The 20,390-nt window shown below is 42.0% G+C and overlaps 3 protein-coding genes and 1 long non-coding RNA gene across 7 annotated transcripts; 1 reads left to right on the plus strand and 3 right to left on the minus strand.

Annotated features, from left to right (window-relative positions):
• On the plus strand, positions 653-5,857 carry LOC110434647. 4 transcript variants are annotated; one of them, XR_002452265.1, is made up of 5 exons: positions 656-1,481; positions 2,059-2,117; positions 2,443-3,521; positions 3,607-4,623; positions 5,564-5,857. It is a non-coding gene; the product is annotated as an uncharacterized LOC110434647 (long non-coding RNA). The 4 variants fall into 4 exon arrangements; XR_002452263.1 differs by having other exon boundaries at positions 653-1,481; positions 2,059-3,521; XR_002452264.1 differs by having other exon boundaries at positions 656-2,117.
• LOC8071641 lies at positions 6,125-8,497 on the minus strand. Its single transcript, XM_002453437.2, has 2 exons — positions 7,815-8,497; positions 6,125-7,049 (listed from the first exon to the last, which is right to left on the minus strand). Exons 1-2 carry the CDS (start codon positions 8,092-8,094, stop codon positions 6,289-6,291), a joined length of 1,041 nt encoding a protein of 346 aa, XP_002453482.1. The 5' UTR covers positions 8,095-8,497; the 3' UTR covers positions 6,125-6,288.
• Positions 8,498-15,940, minus strand: LOC8082902. The gene is made up of 22 exons (XM_021459184.1): positions 15,108-15,940; positions 14,294-14,381; positions 14,110-14,200; positions 13,942-14,007; positions 13,722-13,856; positions 13,502-13,623; positions 13,151-13,315; positions 12,960-13,065; positions 12,737-12,842; positions 12,528-12,641; positions 12,249-12,421; positions 12,041-12,158; positions 11,595-11,819; positions 10,883-11,073; positions 10,626-10,793; positions 10,431-10,536; positions 10,015-10,143; positions 9,775-9,933; positions 9,493-9,696; positions 9,181-9,375; positions 9,025-9,096; positions 8,498-8,906 (listed from the first exon to the last, which is right to left on the minus strand). The coding sequence occupies exons 1-22, from the start codon at positions 15,723-15,725 to the stop codon at positions 8,793-8,795; spliced, it is 3,465 nt and encodes a 1,154-aa protein (XP_021314859.1). The 5' UTR covers positions 15,726-15,940; the 3' UTR covers positions 8,498-8,792.
• Positions 19,082-19,916, minus strand: LOC8082903. The gene has a single exon (XM_002453439.2). The coding sequence runs from the start codon at positions 19,699-19,701 to the stop codon at positions 19,417-19,419; it is 285 nt and encodes a 94-aa protein (XP_002453484.2). The 5' UTR covers positions 19,702-19,916; the 3' UTR covers positions 19,082-19,416.

The raw sequence follows: 20,390 nt of genomic DNA on the forward strand, positions 1-20,390 counted from the left end.
AGAGCACACGTTGATTCAGACACTCAAACCAAAGGATCCAAAAAAATGCGTATAAAGACTAGTTGCTCAGGTATAATAATGCATCTATACTAGCACTGCAACATCCAAACAGCCCAAACTGCAAGAACTGGTATCGAATACTGAAAGGGTTTTCTCTGGATCAACAAGTAACTAATTCAGGCCCTTCTCGTATATATACAGACGAATTCAGAGAAACACCAATGTGGAATCCATCCCTTACCTGGCTGCTGCAGTGCGATTAGAACTGACCAACGAAGACGAAGAAACCAACCAAACATCACACACATCCAAACATTCTGATTCTGTATATACTATATATACTCACATAGCCACATGACATGATTAAGAAGCCTCGATTCACACAAATTAAGTTAAACTTACACCACTGCTAACAAGGTTACATCCATGATCCACCATATACTAATATAAATAACAACTTGGCACCAAAACGTTACATATGCCTTTGCTAGAAATAGGGTCATATTCTACAGTTCACATTCACCTGAAAACAGGATAAGTCCGCGACATCTTGGTATATATTTTTCTTTCATCGATCAGCTTATAATAATGAACAATCAGCCACAAAGCTAAGCTTCTCCTACATCTAAAAAGAACAAAACGTGTACATTTTTTTGGTGCAACTTTCGTTTTCGTCTGTCTGCCTCCCCGTGCGATCCCCTCCTGCTACTCTGATGAAAGGTGCCGACATGTGGGACCTACTGCACGCAAGCGCCGCCTCGTTGCTCTGCTTCCTCCGCTTCTCATCGTGAGATCCCGCTCGCTCTCCCTCCCCCGCGCCGCGCGTGCGTTCCCCTTCGTGGGATCCTGCTCGCTCCCCCATGCGGCCACACCATAATCCTCGTCGTGCGCGCCTGCTTCGTCGCCACATCCAGCCCGCGACGAGCGCCACCAGATCCGTCGACCGTTCCTCCATGTGACGACCGCGCTCTCCGGCAGCCGCTCCTCCTCTCTGGCGGCGGCTTCTCTCTGTGACGAGCACCCTCTCTCCAGCGGCGGCTCCTCCCTTCGCGGCAGCCACTCCTCTCTCTGGCGGTGGCCCCCAGCGCGACAATCCCATCATGGGTGGCCTCCCGACGTGGCGGCGGCTCAGATCCACATGGGGTGGGGCACAGATCATCGAGGTGATGAGGCCCTAGCTCTCCATCTTCCTCTTCTCTCACTCTACCTCGCAGGCTGGAGTGTAGGGTGGAGACGCGATGGTGGCATTAGTTTTACCTAGGGAGAGGCTTGGGATGTGCATGAAGGTAGTCACACACCGATGCCCCTAGCGGTCGACATGGAGGAGGATGTGCTGATCGCTTGGCCACGTACAAGGAGCGGATGTCCCTCTGTGTTTGCGACTGCCTCTTGTCAGCATATGCATGTAAGGTGTTTGATGAAAATCCCTGATGAGGGGATAGCTCTCGAATGCTTGGCAAGGCATCCATCCATCAATGAAGGTAAGGCATTGGCATTGGCCCATATTCCTCTCAACTCGCCTATGGAAAGAACTGACAACAAACACCACACATTGCAGCTCTTCTTTAATTTGTGGTCTTCATGGTAGATTTTATTATTAATCTTTCAGTTGACTAGATGCAGTAAGGTATAACGATCACAACACCATCAAGAAGCATGATACTTTCCTTGTTTTGCATCCATATTAGATGCATAGCTTGTTATTAAGCATTAAGCAGTGAAGATAGTTCTCACAAGACTACTAACCTGTGGTAACCACTCCAGCTAGCTCAAGTAAAGCTCACCTATGTTATGCACTGTGCTGCTATAGTAACAAGGAAACCTATATGAATTAGGTCTTTATTCACATGTTTGATGCTACTAGATAGAAAAAGGCCTACATTCATAATAGCACACTGAAGTCATGCCTGAAATAAATTAACATATAGATCAGCAAAACCATTGCGATTCTCAGTAATTTAGAATACCAACAAAATGTTTCAACCCTTTAACCATGGTGGTATGACTGGTTATGTTTTACTAAATCTTGGATTTCTTGAATTTTCATTAATTTCATAGATTCTGATGAGTTCCCATTCAAATTCTCTTACTAGAGCCATCATCCTCTTCTCGTGCAGGTACTATAATTTCCCCTTTTGCCTAATTACCAAATTAGTCTGGATATAAATGATCCACCATTTTTTTTGCTATTCTATGAAATATCCAATTGAATCCTTGTGCTCGAACTAGATATACACATGATCTAAATTCATGCCATGTCAAGTGTGTATTCATTTATCACTAAGTAGTGAAGGATTGAATGTACAGTGTTGTGTTTTTAGGCAATTTTCTTGCAGTACTTCAAAAGCTCCTATATAACATGGGAACCAAAGTTTTTGATTGCCATAGAGTTCTAGATATAAAACATGACTGATTGGAAAACAACTTTCTCTACATTTACAGGCATTTTGGTTGGTGATGAGCTTGTAATGGCATGGAGTGAATACATTTACAGGTTTTTGATTGCCATGGAGTGAATAAATTTCAGTTTATTTTTCATGTATTGCTATAGAAAGAACTTTGTAGTTTATTAATTGTGACTAGGTAGGATAATATCTTCCATAGCAAGATGGATAAGCAAAAAATGCCAGTAGATCCTTTTTTAAAAAAAAATGGAGAATGAAACAAATATCTGAGCTGGCTTGTACATTCAGCATCCATAGCATACCCCTAAAGATTCCCATATCATGAGTTTCAACTGATAGACAGATGTGGAACCAGAGATTTTCAAACTGATTGAATTCCTAGAGCTACTCCTGGAACGTTGTGAAATCCGATGATCTGATACAGGGACATCCATAGATGCTTCTTTGATAGACTTTGGCGCAGTCCTTGAGGTTCTTGGCCCCTAATCCTTCTCGATCTCGATCTGATCTCTTGCAAGTCTATCTTGCCATCGTCCTTGAGTACCTTGACGCTGTTCTTGAGGTTCCTGGCCCCATCCTTCTCGATCTCGAATGTGTGCTGCTTTTGTTCTTTATATACATTTATATCATTCTTCAGGATAACAAAGCTGATAGAATACATGGTTCTTCATAGATCAGATTCCTGCTAATGCATAGCTGTTCCATTTTTTTTATTTCAAGAATCCTATGTTCACCAATGCCCTCGTGGTTCATAAATATGTTATTTTGCTTAACATTTTTGACTCAAATAGAAAGGATACAATTTTTATAGTTAAGGCAAAGTGAAACCTCTTGACTAATTTTAAACATTTTTTTAATTTCAATAAGTTTCAGAGTTTTCAATGACAAATATTTAACCAGAATTCCGTAGCTGTTAACCGCTTGGCCAATGTTAATCTTTTAACTGCAATCATGAGGTAATACTAGCTTCCCTGCTCATCAGATGCTTATGGTCCCATAGACACCTTAGTAGGATATCAAGGACAAAGAGCACCCTCGTGATATATGTGAAGGGTTATCCCGAGGCTGCTAGGTGTGGATTAAGTGCATTGGCAGTGAGGATCCTTCAGCAATATGGTAAGTTGGCTTTGGTGTCCATACTTTGTTCTGTGTGATCTATTGCTCTTTAAATTCTTATAAGCAAAAATCTTGTCTACTGAAGGTGTCCCAATATGGTAAGTTGGCTTTGGTGTCCATACCTTTGATATTCTGTCAGATCTCGACCTCAAGTATTCTGTTAAAGCATAACCACTAATGAGGTAAGTAACTTCTTTCTAATACTTTTGTGTGTTGTTAGACGTTCTGCTTTTAAAATCACATTGAGATACCTAAATTTACTTCTCAAATTGCTGGCAGCTCTAGCTCATATGAGATACACTGATTTAGCTGTACCTCACGTTTGGCCCATTTGATCAGCAAGGTCACTTCTTGCTGGTAATTGGGTTCTGTTCAACAGCATGGGCATTTTGATAAGTTCTTGCTTTATGAAATCCTCACTTGGTACCCTAATAATAAAGAATGCATAGGACAAATGTTTGAATAGTTCTGATGAATAATGTGGTTCTGAATAACAAAAATTAAATGGCAATAGCATATGCTTCTTAGGCTGTTTATATCTATCATCTGTTCTAAAACCATGTGTTTTGTTTCAGACAATATTCTTATGTTTTTTCCCACCATATATATACTGAGCAATAATGTTTGGTTTTCCTAATTGCCATATGCTAGAAAACTAACAGTATCATGTAACCATATCTTATCCAGTTAGGTTAGGCAACTTCTTTGTATATAATATGTTAGGATTGTTTGCTAGGCCTATTGGGTGGGATGGATGCCTCCTTCAATCCGATTAGCGTGCTGCTGCCGTGCTTGGTACACTGAGATGTGCAAGTGCAAATATGAAGTCAACATGACTTTTACACTTACTGTAGAACTTCAAAAGCTAGAGAGATGTACTCTAATGAATTCACGGAAAATTACTTAGAGCAAAAAATATTTTGGACTGCAGTGCCATGTTCTTACCATCATAACTAACAATAGGGATTCAGTTGTAGTGATTTCTGCAATTTAATTTGGTTTTGGTTGGTCCACTGATGGCCTCAACATTGTGATTCTGGCCTCTGGTGTCTGGTACTACAGCGACGTCTTCCGCGGTTCTGCCTCAAGTTCTAAAAAAATGGTACGTGTCCCTTCAAACATGCCCTTCCCATTAAGGTGCTGCTATAAAATTATTTGATGTGACGATCTATTTGGTTGTGAGCTGTCTTTGTTTTGAAAGTAGGATGTATTGTTGGTGCCAGCCATCTTCCCATTGTCTCTCTTCTCTTGCTGTTTCTCAAACGCCAGCACTTATGAATAGAATAGCAGCACACAAATTGTTAGTACAAAGGATTGTTGCATGTCAGCATCGGATAAAGTGGGTGTAAGCAAGGACAAAGACTTGTGTTGCATAATGTTTAGTAGATTACCAACTAATGGTTGCAGGCCATACTAGGTCAAAAATATCAAATTTTCACCAGATAATTGAAGGACACAAGATAATTGAAGGACACAGTAACATTTTTGGGTACATTCCTGCTTGTAGCTATCTCTATTTGGTTGGATGCACAATATATCTCCATGCATATTGCTATAGGGGTGTTTAGTGTCTGAGACTCATACATTTTCTTAAATAACTCCTTTAGGTCCACAAGCTGCAGTTCGCAATACCAATCAAGACTGCATTTCACTGTTTGCAAATTCACAGGCATCTAAGCTAATTCAGTTATTGATTCGGTGTCTTTACTTTAAATTTCCATGCAGCGTAGCTTAGAATCTGAATATATTACTTTTACATATATGGTTGTTGCACCGTTACTGCAGCTGTGAACCTTCATGCTACCACTAATGGTTTGCGCTATATAAATGAAAATACGCACCTCAAGAAGTGAATATTGCCAAAAACGTAATGGCCATTGCAACAAACTAGAATTACCATACTCCTTTTTTCTCGTGTTTGTGATCCTAAAAATGGTTGATCTAATAATTCTAGACCTTTGGAAATAGCATGTTAATCTTTGGTCGATCATCCATGTGCTTCCAAGTTGCTTATTGATGCCAATTTTCTACCTATTTCACAGGTTTGTTCGGATTCTCTACATATGATGCCTGGTGGGAGCACATGGTCTGCGCACGCTGGTGGACTGGGTCACAGTGGTGGGCTTGGTTGGCCTACCTTGGTTTGGTCAGTTAAGAGGTTTTTGTGGTCAGGTCTCACGTCTATCCACGTGTATTCACAAATGTATAGTACTATAAATGCAGATGATTTTAAACCACTAATGAGAACTTTAGCCATCCACAAAATTCAATTTGTAATCATTATTGTTTTTTAACTATACAACATATTTATGGTTAAATTATTATAGCATTATTTATTCCCGTTGCAATGAACTGAAAGGTCTATACATTAGAGTTGGTGAGTCTGCGACGCCATACTCTTCGTGACTGTTAATTTCATGAACTTTACTTTTTTAGATCAAATGTTATTTTAATGTCGGTATTTAAAATTTTATGGTATTGTTAGATCATGCGATTCGTATGTTCTTAGTATAAAAGTTTACTTGTCCCGTAGCAACGCACGGGCACACTACCTAGTCCTTAAGAAAGGCCTAATCCAAATTCGACCAAGAAATTTGCAACTGTATAGAGCCGAGGCCGAAATCAAGTGGGATGCAGTCCCAGCTGCTCCCACGCCCTCGAGCTGGGTAGCCACGCATGTGAGTCTGACTCTGAATCGCAGCGCCGCCGCCGCCGTTCTGCGCGTCATCACCACCGCCGCCGGCTTTCGCAACCTTGAAGCACAGGATCAGAGGAGACTTGTGCACCACAGCAACCACGAAAAGCACAGGATCAGAGGAGACTTGTGCACCACAGCAACCACGAAGCTGCTCCTGACGACGTCGCCTGATCCCTGCTTGATGTTCCCTGGCCGATCAACGACGCCGTCGAAGAGCTCGATCTCGTGCGCGATCCTGCTGCTATAGCAGGACAGCGAGAAGCTCAGGCCAGCCGCCGGCACTTTGGTTACGCTGACCTGTATCCTGGCTTCCACCGCGTGGCGGAGGAGCGCCAGGGTGACGTCCACCGCCGCGCCATGGTCGCCGCAGATCCGGCTCGTGTAGGTCCCGTGGAACGGGGTCCGCTCGCTGAAGGTGGCGGCGCCGTCGATGAGATGCAGGTCCTTGTCCTCGTCGTCGTCCTCCTCCGTCGCCGCGCGCTTGATCCGCAAGTCATACTCGATCATGGCACGAACTTGCAGACAGATGGCCCTCTTAGGGCTGGCCATCTTTATCGGCAGCGGCGAGGACGGGTCGTCTGGGTCGCGGTGGAGCACGAGAGGATCGTCGCGGGTGCGGTTGAAGACGTAGTTGCGCAGAGGCAGCAGGAGGTCCCGGGCAGCCACGAAGCCGTACAGCATGATCGGACCGGCGGCGTTAGGGGCAATGGCGGAGTGGTTTGTTAGCTTCAGCGAGAAGATCTGCATCAGGGCGCATCCGTGGAGTGATATGCTCTCCGTTATGATTTTCTTGGTGACTGGATCCACAAAGATTCTGGGCTTCATGGGAGCTGTGATTGGTTCATGCATGGATCCAACAGAGTGGCAATTAGTATGCATGTTTGTAGCAGGATGAAAAGAATACTATAAGGTACTCCTTTTCGTTTCAATTTATAAGTCACTTTTTTGGTGCATAGATTTTGCAAAATTGGTATACTAAAAAAGTCAAAGCGACTTATAATTCGGAACAGAGGGAGTAGCATACAGGTGGTAAATGGGATCGCTAACTGTTCTTTAAAATGAATAATTGGCTGAGCGAACTATAAGAACTTTGCTGTTTTTTTCAATAGAAAAAGATTACCTTAGTTTTTAATTAAGGGAAAATTGACCTTACAGCTGTGCAATGGAAACTACTCAAGTAAACGCAAACAACTAGACAACTCAAAAGATATAAAACAGGGTGACAAGGATATTAATATTCCATTGCATCATCATGCAATAAGGTAGCATAAATTGGGTTGCTAAATGTTGACTAGAATCATTAGTTTGTTGAGCTAACTAAGAAAATTAGTATGTATATGTAGACGCAGAGTGAGAAGAAAAAAAAATTAAAATCGATTAGATCAAGCATCGATGCGTTAAATTGGATTGCTAGATGTGCTTTCAAATTACTACTCTCTCTTTTCCAAATTGTTACTTTTTTCCATCTATAAGTGCATAGTAGGAAAAAAAATCTTGAAAAACTAAAACGTTAAGAATTAGAATAAATGGATGGAGTATGAATTGTTTGAAACAACTAGCAAAAAAAAAATAGTAGTAAACAGAGAGACGCTTACTCTCGCGGGTGTCCTTGAGCCAGTAGTCTCTGTGGCAGAAGTGCGTGTCCCGCCTGTAGATGGATCCGTCAGCATGCTTGCTGCCCTCAATCACGCACGCCCGGATTACCTCTTCTTCCTCCTCCTCCTCCTCTTCCTCTTCCGGTTCATCCTCCATCGGCTGATCCTCCATCTTCCTCTTGCGGACGGATGGAGGAACGTCTGTCTCCATCTCCTCGTCATCCATGGTGGAGTCCGGTCGCCGGCGATCGATTTCGCCGCCGCCGTCGCCGCCCTGCATCGAATCAATTCGACTAAGTCCGGACCGTCGTCGTCGCCGGGGACGTCCCCTCAGGGGTTTTGGGTTGTTGACTGTTGTTATTTATATATATAAAGGCGGATATTTTCCGGCCCCCTATCGAATCCCTTTTTCTCATCTACCCGCATTAGTTTAGGACTCGAAGGAGCAGCAGAAGAAAGAGAGATTGGGGTGGGGGCGGAGGCGGAGGCGGAGGCCGATTCGGGCTCGCCTCATCGATCAAGTCAACCGTGGCTCCTGCAGGTCCAGTGCTCATTGCCATGGATCGTGGTACTGGTACCAAAAGTTGAAAACACATGAAGCAGGCCAACAGGGACTGTCAGTAATTATGCTTCTATATAGAAGTATATAGAACTCTGTAATAAGAATGCAATATAAGCAATGATTACATGCTTACTAGTAGTATATTCTTGTATAGTTCAAGATAAGAATGCTTATACAGTTCAAGATAAGACTTTCAGTCCCATAGTAACACACTACACAATCAAGTGCAGATTGTGTTCACTTGAAAAGCAAAACCTGTTTAACTGTTTACCAGCTACAGCCTTTTTTTAACCGCTTTTGGAACAATTCAACAAAAACACTATGAACAGGAATAATCGGTCGTGTCCACCTGTACATATTCTGCACACCAAAGAATATATATAAAACCAAAAACTAGAACCAACGCCGGCCACGCCCTAGCAGAGGATGGAGCGGGCGTCGATCACTGACTGCGGTGGATCCAGGTCCTTGTCCTGCAGGGCGTTGCCCAGCAGCTTTTGCATCTCTGATGCAAAGACATCGTCAAGGATCTGCATGTAGAATTATCAGGGTTAGCTCAATTCCATTTTTCATGCTATATAGAGCCCCAACTCAACAAATTTTCATTTATTGGCATTGCTGCTAGTCCTAACATAAGTCGAGTCTTACCCCTAGAGCATAATCAGATCCACGGTACCAAATCCTGTTCTCCTTTCTGCTCTCGAGAAATCTCAACACGATCTGCTCAAAAATGAGTTTGACATATAAGGAATCACAGCAAAAGGAAATATTCAGAGTACATTTGTTGTTGCCACGTTTTTTTACCTGGCCTAACCGATCCCAGAAACCTCGGCAAATAGCAACAAATATTCTGCTGGAGAAGACCTCATGCAGATTGTGAATGGAATCCGAGAGCTGGAGGCGGACAGCCTGCATCCTATCTCGTATGTCACTTTCACCATCAGCCTCTCTTGTTTCTTCAAGAATTCGCTTGAGCCTCGTATTCCGGTTAGCTTGTGCCTGAAAAGGTATCAAAGAAAAACTGTGACCTCTGGCTACATGCAAATTGCCTTAGTTAGCCGTGGAATCTGGACCAAGAGTGGAACTTGTTATAAAGGGTGCCAAAATCATTCTTACATTGCTGACAAGCTTGTCCACTATCGCTTGCAGGTATTTCTTGTACTTCTTCTTCAGCATGACTGTGATGGAGTTCATTTGCTCTCCAAAAACAGTGTTCCCATTTGATATAGTAAGGTATGCTCCCCATGACTTGAGAATGTCTTCAACTCGGCAGTGTAACACATCTAGCATCCTTTTTACTGTGTTCATGAATGCTCCTAACTGTATTAAGAACAGCAAACTGATCAGTCATGAACTAACCACCACACAAGTTCCATAGTATCTTGCCCGCATATCTACCTGATTTGGCACAACATAGGGAGCTATAGATTGTCTTCTTGTTAATCTCTGGACTTGCTTCTCAATTTTTTCCGGTATGCCATCTCTTAGAGGCATCAGAATCTCCATATATTGCTTCTCCAGTGCCTTCATAATTTCTCTCTCAACATCAGCAACAGCCTGATAAGAAAATAAATATAAATTAACTCCACTGGAGTAGAAATATGAGGTCTGGTTCAAAGAACGCAGGTGTGTACATACACTCTCTAAACTCATCAGATATTGGGGCCATCTATTGATAACCACTCCATACTCATTTATGCTCTCTTTTATTTGCTCATACATTTGCTCAACAAATGGTGAGATTGTTGACACTGCAGGACATGATATCTGCAAAGAGAGGTGAGTGAAATCAATTAAGTTCAACTGCTAAAGGTCAACCATATAATCTATATTTGTTGCCTTGTACTACCTCCGTTTCACAAGTCAAACTTCTCTAGCTTTTGACCAAGTTTACAGCAAAATATGTTAACATCTATGGTAGATTTAACGAAACTAATTTGATGTTGTAGATGTTGGTGAATTTCTATAAACTAGATCAAATTTAGAGAAGTTTGATTTGACAAAACTAAAACAACCTAAATTTTGGAAGGGAGGAAGTATGTGTTTATAGTTACCTTCTCAGCTTTGCAGTTATCAAGTAACTGCAATCGAGTGTCTTCAATCCACACCATGATGTAGTCATGAAATAGCTGTCTCGAAATTACGCCGCCATGAACAGGTCTACAACAATTGTGTGAACAGAACAAAAATGTATCAGCTAAACATGGCTGGTATTGCATAACTCATGTTCCAAAAAAGGGATATCTTACCTCACTTGCCAAGATTCAAGATCTCTCTCAAACTCATAAGTTGCGATTATCAGTTCAGCAACATGTTGTACTGGTCTTGATGGGGGACTTGAAGAAAGAAAACCTTTCAGCCGCTTGCAGAGTTCGGTACTATATAGGGATGCTGCTATGTTTGGCAGATCTATGGAACTAAAAGAAAACACAAATTTGTGAGAGAAGTTCAACCTGTGGATAAACAGAAGAAAATCCTATTACTTGGAACATGGAAGCTAAGCTACCTTGGAAGTATATTCTGATTGTGAATCTTAATGTCTGCTTGAATTTCGTGACTTATGTTAATGCACAGTATCTTCATTTTAAGATATGCAGCAGATATAGTCATAGAGTCTGTAAGAAGGCTGTCGTTATTGCTTGATAAGAATTCATCTGTCTCGATCATATGCCTCCTGCACCTTTTTGCAGCAGCAGTCTGTAAAAGAGTAACTTTATGTTATTGGCTTTGAAAAAGAATCAACGGGAAACAAGGACTATTCATCACTTTTGCTAATTTGAATGCAATTATGCTATAGATTTTTTCTGTTGACTGTAATTTTGTACCATAACAGGTAAATAATACATCAGTGTAGCCTGCTAATTGGACTAAATATATCTATTCTGACAAGGATGGATAGGATCATTTCAAACGACCATGTGTAAAATCATAAATGCTATGCTACATTGCAACCCCCCCCCCCCTCTCCTCATTATGGGAAATTACTGCATTATGTTTTTCATAATGTCTATCACATGTTACTGATATTGATCTCACATGTTACTGATCATAGATGGAAGTTGTTTTAGATTGTTTGTTCCAATTCTGCACCATGCATTATGCTTAAACACTCACATAATGTAGTTTCATTTCATCATGATCTATCACATGTTACTGATCATTGTGGAAGATGGCATTGAAATGAAAAATGCTCAAAACAAGTGTCTGTGATGTCTGACCTGCAAGTAGTTCCTAAGTATGTCTTGTGCTTCTTTGGAGAGAATGTCGTGCAATACACTGAATATCTGAACAGCAGGTGCCAAAGCTGGTGCAGCAGAATCTGTTATGGGGCCAAATAAATCTGACAAGCCAGTTGGAGAATGTTCATCCAGTGACTTGTAATTTTCAAACAGAGCTGCAAGGAGACTCTTAATCCGATCTTCGCAGTCTATCAAAATACTTCTCTGTAAAAAAGAACAAAACACCATAACTGATGTGTACTAGTGAAACCTGGAATTGTAAAGGTTCTCATTTTGCCCAGTGTATTTTTTACCAATAAAATGAACATGGACATAATTTGGTAAATATTTTACTGAGCATTTTTAATATTTGCAATGTTATCTCTGAGTTCTTGACCTATACATTCAAGCTAACACACAGTATATACACGGAGCTTTGATGATACCTCTTGTCTTGTTAAAGTTCTATCTTCCCGTGCTTTTGTGACTGGAACAAGAAGTTCGTATATAAGTTCCAAACAATCCTTGGTTGGTATTGCCACGTTCATGATGTAAGATAAGTACCTGTAAAAACGAATAGATGATGCGATGCTATCATGTACAATTATATTCACCAATCATCATTGACTATGCACAAGCAAAACAATTGTTCACCTCAATTTTCTATATGCATCAGATATTCCATAGTAATCAGAAAACTCATCTAACAGCCAAATCCATGGACCACTGATATGAAGCATTCTGCTGTTGAAATTTTGAGCCCTCATTGCCGCTTCCAGAACCATGTCATATATGATAGTATCTACTGCAGGACCACCTTGCAGCATCTGTTGTAACAATATTGCAAATTGCGTTCTTATAAGAATATAGATGACACAAAAGTTAAGACAGTGTTTGATGGTTTTGGAGAAAGAAAAGATGAGAATAACTAACCTTTTCGGACCCATAATTGTTGGAAGACATGGATAAATTCATACAAAGCTGAATTTTTCCCACACAATCTTGATCATCAAGATATAGAGGCCACCACCTGATGATTTCATCCTGCTGCTTTTCAAATTTGTGCAAATACAAACTCTTTCAGTGATTGCAGAATTATCATGAAACATTTGCACTAAACTCATGAATTTGTGTACACATACTTGAGTATCAGTCAATGAAGAAACTTGAATTTTTGCACGGCCTATGACAACCCTATTGTTGTCTTGTACTTCAACAAGAATAACATCCCCCTGGCTCTCTAGATAACTGAAACATAAGTGATAATAGATGGTTCAAGAACATTATCTGTATAAGTTTCATAGCTCCAGTGATAGAATGAATATGCAAGAATATCACAGAACAACAGCTAAGGATAGAACTTACAAGAGTTGAGATTCACCAGTTCCTGGCTTCAAATATTGTGGAGAAATTGAATCTCTCTGATGACCTTTGCATGAACTTTGCAATTCTAGAGTGCATGTGAACATTTCTGAAAGTATGGCACTGTGTTACTGTTGGTATAAATAAACAGTGACTAGGGCTTGCTATAAGAAAACTAAAACTTTCATATTAACCTTCCGGCAAAGATGTAGATGATGTGGATGTCAACATCGTAACCTGGCTCTTCAGAATCTTAGAAATCTGTCTGACATACTCACTGCCAGCTTGCATGTAGAGATTTCTAAAGGATGATGTTGCCCGAAGCTTTGGTCTTTGAGGTACAACACGTATCTTTTTTACTGTTAATAAAAATATGTTAGTGTAAGCTTGCTTTGTTTTTGAAACAATGCGTGAGTAGGCTACAAGTTTACAGTTCTGACATTCCTTATTGTAATATGCTAGCCTTTTCTGAAGAATTTTCCAATGTAATGTTTCAAGGTGAGTAATGTTTCTTGCTGATGACTAAAATTATTGCTTATACGTACCTTCAATCTCAATCTGTTTAACAAGTTTCCTTCCCTTTATAGTACAACTTGCATCCTTATCATAGACTTGTTTACCGTCAACTTGACTATTGTGTTTTGGATGAAGCAAGAAATTCTGTATTCTGTTCATAAAAAAAGAGCACATAAGCTGTGTGCTTAAAGGCAAAAATGTAGTACTAGATCACTCAGAACAGGTACTCATGCATAAGCTGTTGCATACCCAAAGGCACTTCGCAGCACCATGCACTCATCCCGAAGGAAGTCTGGAGCTTCCATGCAGTTTCTTGCCCATGCATTCAGACATAGCCTGAAGCATGCATCATATGCAACAAAAGATTGCCATGCATTTTGGACACTGACAAGAGCAAGCAAGCAGTAAGAATTGGAAGCAGACAATAACATATTCAAATGTGTAAGGTCAAAGATAAATCAAAACTCACTTAATGGTGAAGCTCGGTATCTGAGCTAATAAGTTATTCTGAATGCCATCTTCATGAACAATTGAGCTGATTTGCATAATTTCAACAGGCAAAGAACAAATGTTAGCCAGATTTGCCCCAAGCTGTAATAAAAACTATAACTGTCAGCAGTCTACAATTTCGATTTACCTCGTAGGAAGCTCATGAGCATCTTGGGCCAGTATATCTGCTACTGATGATACCCCAGTCCCCTCAAGTCCTCCATCCATTTCAGCCGTTTCTGTTTCCAGTACCATATGAATGCCAATGAAATCAACACTTCCAGGACAAGTTAAATCAAATGAATTACTATAGCAAAGTCTGATGTTCTCACCAACTGCATCAAACATAACCTCCTCTTCGCCCCCTGCAATTGGAGGGGCACTAGGAGTCCCCAATACCTGACCCTCAAAGTAGTGTCCCTGTACATAAAAGGAGAACTCGCACGTTTATGAAACTCTGACTCCTGATTTCTAATGTTCTATGGACTATAGGAAACTAGGAATTCTATGTGTTTTCAGGAACAGGGCCTTGTTTAGTTCACCCCAAAAACCAAAAAGTTTTCAAGATTCCCTATCACATCGAATCTTTCGACACATGCATGAAGCATTAGATATATAGATGAAAATAAAAACTAATTACACAGTTTAACTATAAATCGCGAGATGAATCTTTTGATCCTAGTTAGTCCATAATTGGATAATATTTGTCACAAACAAACGAAAGTGCTACAGTAGCGAAATCCAAAATCTTTTCGCATCTAAACAAGGCCCAGGTGTCTGAGTCTGACAGATGTTAATGTGGTGTTGCCCAAAGCAATTAGGAGGCTGAAGAGAGTAATATCCTTGGAAGCAACTAGGATGCTGATCTTGTGGCGAGACTTGAGTTCAGGACACTATCCCTAGTAGTAAGTACTAAGTACCTGTGACTTTGAGGTTGATTTTGGGCAATTTTGGTTTTGGCGGGCGCCCTCGAATATGCTTATATGTAAGAGCGTGAGAACTGTTTGTTTTATAGTTCCTATAAATAAGGCGAGGGGGACATTTTATCTAAACAAAAGTGGATTAACAGAACTGAATAATCGTAATGTTCGTAGCGGAAACAGGACAATATTATCACTGGCGTCTGGCTACAGAAGAGAAGCGTACCTGCGACATGGAGTCCACTGGATGTTCTGCCCCGGAACCGGAGCACTTCCCGGCAGCGAACGCGCCCGCCGCTCGCACCTCCACCCGCAGGAACTCCTTGGACTGCCCCCGCACGATCCCGCCACCGCCGCCGCCGCCCTTCCTGCTCAGCTGCGACGTGACCTCTTCGTCCCACCCACCGCCGCATCGGTCCATGGCCCTCCGCATGAGGCTGGAGTCGCTGGAGCACGCCTCATCGGCGGTCTCTGAGAAGTTTCCGCCGCCGTAGCAGTCCTCGGGCATCCCCCACGACGCGACGCTCTCGTCCTCCCACTCGTCGGAGTCGGCGGCCGAGAGGAGCACGGAGTGGCGGCCGAGCAGGCCCGAGTGGCGCGTCCCGTTCACCCGTACGGGCGGGAGGCCCTTGGGGGAGAAGAAACCGACGCCTGCGCCGGCCCCGCACGGCCTGGCGTGCACCGCGGGGCTCCTCGGCGGCGCCCCCACCTGCCCCAGCGGCGGGCGCTCCGCCAGCGGCGACCGAGGCGGTGCGTGTGCTGGGGCGCGGGCGGGGGCTGGGGAGTCCGTGCCCTGCTTGATCCAGCTGATCGCCGACTCGTCGAGGCCCTCTGTGAACATCATCTTCGCCGGCGGTCTGCTCACCTGCGGCGATGCAGGGGAGCGGGGTTCTGGTAGAGGATTGTTGGGACTTGGGGGTGGGTTTCGCGATTGGGGATCGGCGAATTCAGGCAGCTGGTTGGGCGATTTGGGGATTGGAGAGGGGTAGAGCCGTAGAGGACAGGAGTCGGGAGCCGGGAGGGGGTAGTAGTAGGAGGAGCAGACCACTACCAGGAGTTGGGAGGTAGTGGGGGAAGTGGGGGGTGGCAACGGCTAGTTCCTCGGGCGCGGGTTTGAAGGGATCTACGCTGCACGCTGCTGAGCTGGAAAGCGAAGCCTGGCCTGGGCCAGGCTGGACTCCAGGGCCCACTTTCAGTGTTAGTTTTTTTTTGACGCCACTTTCAGTGTTAGTTAAACAGTCTCTTTTACCTCTAAATAAACTATATCTGCTAAAAAACTCTAAATAAATTATCATCATAGTTTATCTTTTTCTTCTCAAACTTTAATCAAATAATTACTAATGAAATCGTTTAATTTACCTCTTTACACCAGTTAAATGGGTTTCAAGAAGGTTTTGTTATTTTTAATTACTTTTTAAAAAAACTAATAAGGTTTTATAAAATTTCAAAAAAAATCCTATAGATAGATTGGGGCACAAGAAACCCAAAGAAACTACTTAAATTCATAAAAATATATTTAAATGCTTCCATAAATTAGATTAGCTCTAGGAGATTAGGAAAAATATTTAGAAAATTCTAAAAAACAATATAGCAAACGAAGCGTGCTTTAAAAACTTTCCACGATGAGACCCAAGATGAAACTAGCATGAATGCATTCAACATTAATGTATATTGCATCCATACTTTTAGCATCTCATATTTTTGTTGTGAAATGTTTTTAAAATGCTTTTAGATATTGATTAGAATGTTTTGCGAATTTCCTAGATTAATGCACTTAGACATTGATAGAATGTTTTGGGGGGCTTTCCTAGATTTTTTTTGATACTTTACCCATTTTTCTAGAGCTGAATCTAATTTATCAAATCTTGTAGACATATTGTCATGGTTTCTATATATTTTATTTGAGTTTCTCATGTCATAATCTAGAATTTTTCACCAACTTAGAGACACTTTTCATGGTTTTAAGTAGTTTATTTGGGTTTTTCATGTCTCAATATATCTCCATTTATATTTCTAAAACTTTTTACAATCTTAGAGATGAATTTAAGGTCTAAAACCCTTTATTTAAGTGTTTACCATATTTTTTTGTTAAAAGTGTCAAGACCACCTTGAAAACCACTTATAGCAGTGTAAGGAGGTAGTTTAAATGGTTTTGAAACTCAAGGGAGGCAGTTTTCTGATTTTAGAGTTCGAGAAGAAAATTTAGACTATAACGATACTTTAGGGAGACAAAATGACATTTGCCCATTAAAAATGGATCAAAGTCAAGCAAATTTATTATAGTTTGTTTAGCATGAGTAATATTGTACTCAACATTTGAGATATTGTGAGATCAAGTTCTGATTAGGGTTGACATCCCACAGTTCTAATTGATGATAGGTTCACTTAGCGAGACTTTGAAAGTGGTTGCTCAATTAAAACAAGGGTTCCTTTGGGAGCGTAATATGACATCATAACGTGAATTGTAGATGATCTCAAGTGCTATTATGAGCCTGTTTGCAGTTTATATTATATAAAAGACATGTGAGTATGTGACTACTTTAGATGCCACTGTTGACCCTTGGGATTGAAATTCATTCCTAATAATCACAATTTAAATACAAATCAATTAAGTTACTATCATTACATGCCAAATATACTCGTAACTTAATGAATACTGTAGTATACGAGTATACGAAATATAGTATGAGAATCTACAGAATCAATTTCTGTTGCAGGGAAATGAGCTAAATAGCGTGGTATAACTGTATAAGTTGCAGGGTTACAGAATCAATGTCTATCTTTCACTCCCCATAAATTTAAGACATGTTTATAAATCTAAACTTTGGGAAGTGAGATGTCACATTCCAAGCCAAATAACTTAGGGCCTGTTTAGGGCACTCACAATGCAGACTCTATCATACTTCCTCCGTCCACGAAAGAATCAATTCCTAGGATCCGTGCCAGTCAAACTTTTTAAAGTTTGACTAACTTTATAGAAAAGAATAACAACATCTATAATATAAAATGCACATTATATGAAAATATATTCTATGATGAATCTAATGATACTAATTTGATACCATAAATCTTAGCATTTTTTCTAGAAATTTGGTCAAAGTTTAAAAAGTTTGACTTAAGACAACTCTAAAAATTGACTCTTTCGTGGACGGAGGGAGTAGAGTCTAAAGTTATTTATTACCTCGAACAATGTGGACTTAGAGTCTAAATAAGACTTGAAGTCTTATTTTTTCTACCTCTTTCTTCAATAAATATGCTGCCACATCAGCAAAATACTATAAGTAATATGTAATTAAGTGTCTTGGACTCTGGGATAGAGTCTTGCATTGTGAGTGCCCTTAGATCTCAAATCTTTACATCCTAAAACTTTTGGCCGTAAACTTTACATTCAAATAGGTGTTTAGATGCTTCTCAAATTTTTTGGTCAACAAGACACATGACACGGGTCCCTAAGCAAGTTTACACAGTTTTGGGGCTCCAAGGTCCCAAATTCCAAATCTTTACAGCCAAGTTTTTACAAGCCCCTGTTTAGATCCATTCTTTCAAAAAATACTCATTTATCCAAAAGTTTTGGCTGTTTGGCTGCATCTAAACAGGCCCTTAGTCTATAAAGTATATTCTAGTTCCCCAAAATAAAAGATCCAAATCGTAGATTAAGATAAGCTATATTGAAGAGAGATTATGATCAATGAATCAGTCCTCATCAATCCTACCATAACCACTACTTCCTTACCATACACTCCGTTATTGTCAATTGTCACAGCACATAAATTATTCCAAGAGCATCGTTGGTTAGCGTCACCACATACAAGGATTGACTACAGAAAGTGTTCTACTCATGACTGAGTAGTTGGTATAAAATAAACCGGAGGTCTACTCTCAATAAGTCCCGCTGCCCACTTATTACCGAGTAGTTGGTGACTTGATCGCGATTCTTGAAGGAATAATTATGACTTGTGAGCCTCAATAATTAGCATTTGGTCTGCCTTGTAGTGGTAGTACGATTAGCTTGGATGTCCTTGTCATTGTGCTCCATGCTTGCATGCAACTAATCTTCAACATCTTGTTTGTTTGCATCCATGATCCATCTAATCGAGTTTATTTGTTCCGTCCAACTCAAACCGAATCCAAATCACGAATTATCGGCAGAGCAGTGAGCACATGGAGATAGATTAGAATAGAAGAAGATAAGAACAATTCTTCAAGAAAATTAAAAGCGACCCGTCTCTTCTTTATATAATGATAAGATAACAATTAGTATAATAATTACAGCATGATGTAGTAGGAGTAACACTGAAATGAAAAGAAAATTAAAGGGAAATTAAGCGCAGCAAAAGCCATGCCCATGAACAACTACTCAGTGAAGTGAAGCAAAGGTTTGAGCTTCTTATTACGACATGCTCTGCCGTGCCCGTGCCGGTGCCGCGTATGCGAGTGAGTATGTACAGCGCGTGCACGCCGCCGACCGCCGGGTCGATCGGCGGTGGCGTCGACGCGGCGGGTGCTCTGCCCCGGGGCCGGGGGCCGTGGGGCGATCAGGAGAGGTAGGTGCCGCAGACGCCGGCGCCCGCGCTGCAGCCGCCGCAGCCGCAGCCCCTGCCGCCCACGAACACCGGCCCGTTGGCGCGCCGCCCGCGCCGCCACGGCTTCATCCCTTGATCGTCCTCGGCGGCGCCTGAGGAGGAGGAGGAGCCGGCGGTCGCCGCGAAGATGACCATGGACAGGAGCGACAGGCACACGATGGCCGCGCAGAACACGACGTCGCCGCCCGCCACCGCGCCCGCGTGGGGCTCGAACACCATGCCTTCGCCGCCGGCCATACCGCTCGCTCGCTCGCGTCGCGCCTCTCCGGGGAGAATTGCTGCTGCTGCTGCTGCCTGCTGGGTGCGGTGGGGGTGCGGTGGTGCGCACAAGGCAAACGCGAGGCGGATGGAGGCGAGAGGTGCGCGCGGCTTATAAAGGCGAATTGATTGCCTGCCGCGCTGATTAATGCGCGCGGCCGTCGGCGGCGACGGTAGGACGCAGGCGGAAGCTTCCACGCGTGCCGGCCTGCCCGTGTCGGATAAAAACCAGGTGCTCCCTCGCGCACTGCGGCAATGGCTATGATTTCATTCCTTTTTTTTTAATAAAGATTTGTTATGACGTGGTATAACTATAAGTATATGCATTTTTATATTAGTAACGTACTATACTAATATATAAATGAGTTATACTATAATGTTGTATATTCTGTGTGCAGTGGGCCCGCCCGATCATATAATGGGGTGTCAGATCCCGTTTAGTAGGTGGATGATAAAGATGGATTAAGCTTTAACTACCTTTGTTTAATTTTACTATCATGACAATTACATTACTGCTACATAAGTGCGCGTTGTCAATTCCGCGCGCAAGTCTTTACCACCAACACAGGCAACAGTCAAGTCCAGCACACAGAATTGAGCTGAGGCTGCTGGACTCTCCGTCAGGGTCAAGCTAGTGCCGGACCACGTAAAACTTGGCGTGGCGGGGC

This window comes from Sorghum bicolor, chromosome 4 (genome assembly GCF_000003195.3).
Source record: "Sorghum bicolor cultivar BTx623 chromosome 4, Sorghum_bicolor_NCBIv3, whole genome shotgun sequence".
Lineage (NCBI taxonomy): Eukaryota > Viridiplantae > Streptophyta > Magnoliopsida > Poales > Poaceae > Sorghum > Sorghum bicolor.

Coding starts and splice junctions, on each gene's coding strand:
- LOC8082903 (XM_002453439.2), bottom strand. CDS start 19,701: ATGGCCGGCGGCGAAGGCATGGTGTTCGAGCCCCACGCGGGCGCGGTG.
- LOC8071641 (XM_002453437.2), bottom strand. CDS start 8,094: ATGCAGGGCGGCGACGGCGGCGGCGAAATCGATCGCCGGCGACCGGAC. Junction 7,050..7,814: donor GCTCAAGGACACCCGCGAGA/GTAAGCGTCTCT, acceptor AACCAATCACAG/CTCCCATGAAGCCCAGAATC.
- LOC8082902 (XM_021459184.1), bottom strand. CDS start 15,725: ATGATGTTCACAGAGGGCCTCGACGAGTCGGCGATCAGCTGGATCAAG. Junction 12,422..12,527: donor ACAATTATGGGTCCGAAAAG/GTTAGTTATTCT, acceptor TTGTTACAACAG/ATGCTGCAAGGTGGTCCTGC. Junction 10,144..10,430: donor ATAACTGCAAAGCTGAGAAG/GTAACTATAAAC, acceptor CTCTCTTTGCAG/ATATCATGTCCTGCAGTGTC.